This window comes from Etheostoma spectabile, chromosome 18 (assembly GCF_008692095.1).
Source record: "Etheostoma spectabile isolate EspeVRDwgs_2016 chromosome 18, UIUC_Espe_1.0, whole genome shotgun sequence".
NCBI classification, from domain to species: Eukaryota; Metazoa; Chordata; class Actinopteri; order Perciformes; family Percidae; genus Etheostoma; species Etheostoma spectabile.
In genome coordinates, this window is record NC_045750.1 from 15,456,277 (window position 1) to 15,459,918 (window position 3,642).

The 3,642-nt window shown below is 36.6% G+C and overlaps 1 protein-coding gene across 4 annotated transcripts in view; it reads left to right on the top strand.

The window, feature by feature from the left end:
- The window catches only part of trdn (triadin), a 13,607-nt gene extending 10,347 nt beyond the window's left edge, over positions 1-3,260 (top strand). For all 4 annotated transcript variants that reach the window (XM_032543502.1, XM_032543500.1, XM_032543499.1 and 1 more), the window contains 3 exons: positions 1,759-1,806; positions 1,940-2,101; positions 2,782-3,260. In XM_032543502.1, coding sequence (XP_032399393.1) covers positions 1,759-1,806; positions 1,940-2,101; positions 2,782-2,804 — 233 coding nt within the window. In that variant the 3' untranslated portion in view covers positions 2,805-3,260. The remainder of the gene's footprint in view (positions 1-1,758; positions 1,807-1,939; positions 2,102-2,781) is intronic.
- The last annotated feature ends 382 nt before the right edge of the window (positions 3,261-3,642 follow it).

The following is a 3,642-nucleotide window of genomic DNA, read 5'->3' on the forward strand; positions in this document are numbered from 1 at the left end:
GTGTGTGTCTGTGTGTGTGTGTGTGTGTGTGTCTGTGTGTGGGGGACAATAGACATACGCATTAGGCGTATACAGTATATATGTATATATATATATTTATATATATATATATATATATATATATATACTGTATATATATATATGTATGTATATATATATGTATATACATTTATACACATACATATATACATTTATACACACACATATTTATACACACACACATATACATCTATATCTATATATACATACAATTATTGTGTTTTATCATTTTGATGTAGCTGCTAAACTGCACATAAATAAAAGCACCTAGAGACAAGTAGACAGACAACAGACACAAAAGAGCCACAGGATGAGATAATGGAATAAGACTGAGACGGAGAATAGATTTGAAGAAAGACAAGAGAAGAAGATACTTGAATAAGAGAGATAAACAAAAAAGGACAGAAGGTAGAAAGGTAAAGGGGAAGAGAGACTGAATGAATAAGTAACGACATTGAAAGGACAACAGAGAGTTAGCGGGGGGGAATGCTGGCCTTCTATTCCTGGTGTCTCTGTCTGGAGTGCCAATCAAAGAAATGTCAGTGCATTAATCAGCTGTTTATGAGGATCACTTATACAACTCCTCCACACTGGGCAACAAACAGGCACAGAGCTTCTTCCACCTGGGAGTGGGACTATAACAAAGATAGATTAATGAGAGCAGCCGCTGGGAAAACGCCTCCATGTGGAAAAATAAAATAAGCATAATAGTTTTAGATTTAATTGTGTAGCTTGGCTTTGAAATGCCTCCTTAACCGTTGAACCCTGACTGTACCTACTGTTGCCCTTTAGAAAGGATTAGTTAACAGCTGTATTACTAATTAATAAAGCAGTTATTAATGCTGTAAAGGTCAGTCATGAGCCATTTAAAAGGAAGAATGTTGGTTGCCTGGTTAGACATTAATTGTCAAGTTATGAATTAATTGGTAAGGTTAACTTTTGAAGACGGCATCAAGTTGTTGGTTGGTGTTCAAAGTCAGCAATAAGCATTACAGGTTTCAACAGCAAAGCATTTGTAATTATAAAAGTTATTAAGTCAATGAATAACTTGTATGATTAGCCATTAAGTCTGCCCTTTTAAATTGTAATAATTGGTATAGTTGCTGGGGGAGGAAGTACACAAACCTGGCAACCCAAAATCCATTCTTAATATTGTCTTATAACTGATTTATAAAGCCTTTACATTTGTAATTAATCATGAATAAAGGTATTATTTCCAACTTATAAACCTTTACAAAGGGTGTGAGTGATTAGAAATTGTGTTTTATGTCACGAGTTTGAGGTCGCAGTGTCAGACTGCTGATATAGAAACACAAAGTTACGCTTTCAAATGCAAATGCTGCTGAAAACTTGATTGAGTTGTTGCCGTTTCTTGCTCTGTTCTCATCCGGCATGTCCTCCGCATCATTGATACAGTGAGTTCTAACATGTTCTGTAAGTTGGAGTGTGTTTTGTGTGCGGTGTATTTTTGAATTCCTTTTTTGTCATGTTTGCTATAATGGCAGCGAAATACATCTAAAGCTGTCGGTGGCTGTGAATGACTGAAAATACGAAGGGCACTGATCACTGTTCTTCTGTGTGGCTTTATCTATCTTTACGGATTCTCTCGCCTGTGTGTCTTTTCCCCTCTCTGCATCTTTGTCTTTGTCTCTCTTCAAGCTGTACTCCACACTTCCCATCACGATGTCTCTGAAAACGTCGTGTGTCTCTCCTCCTCAGGTCTCCCTCCTCCGTCTGCCATCGCTAAGAGAGGCTTAAAGGCTAGAGGCACGCAGTTTACTTTTTTGAGTCAAATTTTACTTGTTAAAATATTTTCTCATCACATCCCATTAGGCTCTGCTTTACAATATATTTGTTTTTGTTTTCTGATCTATTGTTCTATTTCTTTTGTTCCTTTTAGGTGGTTTTCGTCCAATAAAATCGAGCCCTGCTGGAGTCCCAGTTGACGTCACAGCTCAGGAGAGCACCGATTGGTTGGAGATGATGTGGACTTTTGCAGCTAGTTTGGTGGCCCCTGATGAGGAGGAGGAAGGTATTCACCAGCTAACTGAAACCATCACATGTAAGAAAACATCCCCTCATACTAATGAACCATTTCATGACAAAGACTCAAACCTAAGATTGTGAATAAGATGCTCATCTCCCGACATCTTATTCGAGACATAGCATTTACATGCATCAAACATTGTGTGAAAATGTGCAATGTTCTGAATTAATTGTTAATCAGCATGAAATTGTATTGAACAGCAAATGATGAGCCCATCATTACAATCCAGGCCACGCGGATAGATGATGAAGCTGTCAGAACGTAATCACTCGCTCACTAACAGTTGTAATGAATATGACGCCCTTTTAACCCGCTAAGTTGTGGAACTACATTAGGCATAAAAATAATCATCTTCATCTTCTTCAGTAAATTACCAGAACCAACGGCCCATTAAAAATACTGCTAATTAACTGTAGTGAAAACTTGAACCGGAGCGCTAATGTATTTCACAACACTTCAACAACACCTAGTAGCCCTTATTCAGATTGAGTAGCAGAAAGATACGTTAGTCACAGTTATGTTCAACACAGCAGTTCAGTCACAGAGGTACAAGGTCAAAACAACAACAGAAATGGAAGAAAAGATGATCATGTTATGCAGGTTGCCTACATGTCTATGCCTACAGGTTTGGTTTAATATTCACACCTGTAATAACTGGGACTGACGCACATGTCGTTTTCTTTTCTGAACTTCAGCTTTCCACTCTGAGGAGCTCTGAACAAGAGGAGCGTGTAGGGAGGACAAGAATTGACAAGTACTGGATGAAGAGCTGAAGAAAGGAAGGAAGAGCCAAAAGAGACAAGGGTCTGACTGAAGAGAGGACGTAAAGAGCCGGAGGAGGGAGAGAACGTACAGTTTGTCACAGTTATGTTTCTTTATGTCTGTCTTTGTCAACTGGAATGTGATAAATACAAATTTAAAAACTTAGCTTTGGTTTCTACCTGAGTGTAACACCATTTTGGTCTTTAACCATATCTGTTTTCTGCACATTGTTTTGTGACTGCTTTTTTAAAAAAAGAGTGTAAACAGTGTGATAATAATGCATATTACAATGTTCCTCTAAATTCTTTATACTTTTAATGAGCTGCATCCTGCACCACTGTGGAGCCCTGAAACTAACAAAATATCCAAACAAATGTAAATGAGAAGTAAATTCTATTGTTAGTTAGATGATTTAAAAAAAGAAATATGCATCTACAGTATATTTCTACCTTTTTTCTTTACTAATCAGATAATAAAATAAATGAAGCTTGATTGATTTCAGTCTTTCCCAGGCTCATTTTAATTTTTACACTCGTTTTCTTCACACATTTAATTCTGTATCTTCCATTTTACATTTTTCTCAACTAGTTTCTGAGTTCAAAAGAATCATAAATCCTTATTTAGAATCAGTAATAATCATTATTTTTAATTATTTTAAAGGGATATTTCACAATTGGAAAGATGAATAAATCTTTAAATTGGGTCACTCATGTAGTAAAAAAATGAATTTTGTTTTCGAAATTGGTGCCGTCCACGCCGAGAAAAGACAGAAAATGTGTTTTTGGCTCATGTGG